Source organism: Bison bison, unplaced genomic scaffold (assembly GCF_000754665.1).
Source record: "Bison bison bison isolate TAMUID 2011002044 unplaced genomic scaffold, Bison_UMD1.0 scf7180017620493, whole genome shotgun sequence".
In the NCBI taxonomy this organism is placed as follows: Eukaryota; Metazoa; Chordata; class Mammalia; order Artiodactyla; family Bovidae; genus Bison; species Bison bison.
In genome coordinates, this window is record NW_011449737.1 from 1 (window position 1) to 571 (window position 571).

Below are 571 nucleotides of genomic sequence, written 5' to 3' on the forward strand. Positions count from 1 at the left end.
ACAGCAAAGTGTCGGACCCAGGCTGCGGCGGCGTCATTGCGCAAGTGAGGCTGGGGGCCCGGGGCGGGGTCGCGGCTGGGCTCCTCGGGCTGATCTGCGGCTCGCCTGACCCTGCACCTGCTGGCTCCTCCCCCAGATCCTGGCTGGTTATGATGTCATGCTCGTGCAGGAGGTGCGAGATCCCGACCTGAGCGCCGTGTCCGCGCTCATGGAGCAGATCAACAGGTGCGGCGGGCAGGGCCCAGCGTGGGAAGTCCCGGCCCGGACCCCAGGTCTCGGAGCGATGCCTTGACCCCAGGCCCGGCCCGTATCTCCGCAGCGTGTCCAGGCACGAGTACAACTTCGTGAGCAGTGAGCCCCTGGGTCGGGACCAGTATAAGGAAATGTACCTGTTCGTCTACAGGTGAGGGGAGGGGCCGTGGGGCGCACGGAGCAGGGATCCTGCTCACGTCGCCCACCCGTCCTTTACCCCCTGCCCCCAGGAAGGACACGGTGTCGGTCGTGGACACGTATCAGTACCCGGACGCTGAGGACGCCTTCAGCCGGGAGCCGTTTGTGGTCAAGTTCTCGG

At 66.9% G+C, this 571-nt stretch overlaps 1 protein-coding gene across 1 annotated transcript; it reads left to right on the top strand.

Moving 5' to 3' along the window:
- Positions 1–5: 5 nt before the first annotated feature.
- Positions 6–563, top strand: LOC104982783 (deoxyribonuclease-1-like 2; the record flags this gene model as incomplete). Its single annotated transcript, XM_010832237.1, has 4 exons — positions 6–44; positions 137–225; positions 320–403; positions 483–563. Coding segments are annotated over 4 exons (293 nt in total), but the record flags the coding sequence as incomplete, so codon positions are not given.
- Positions 564–571: the final 8 nt, after the last annotated feature.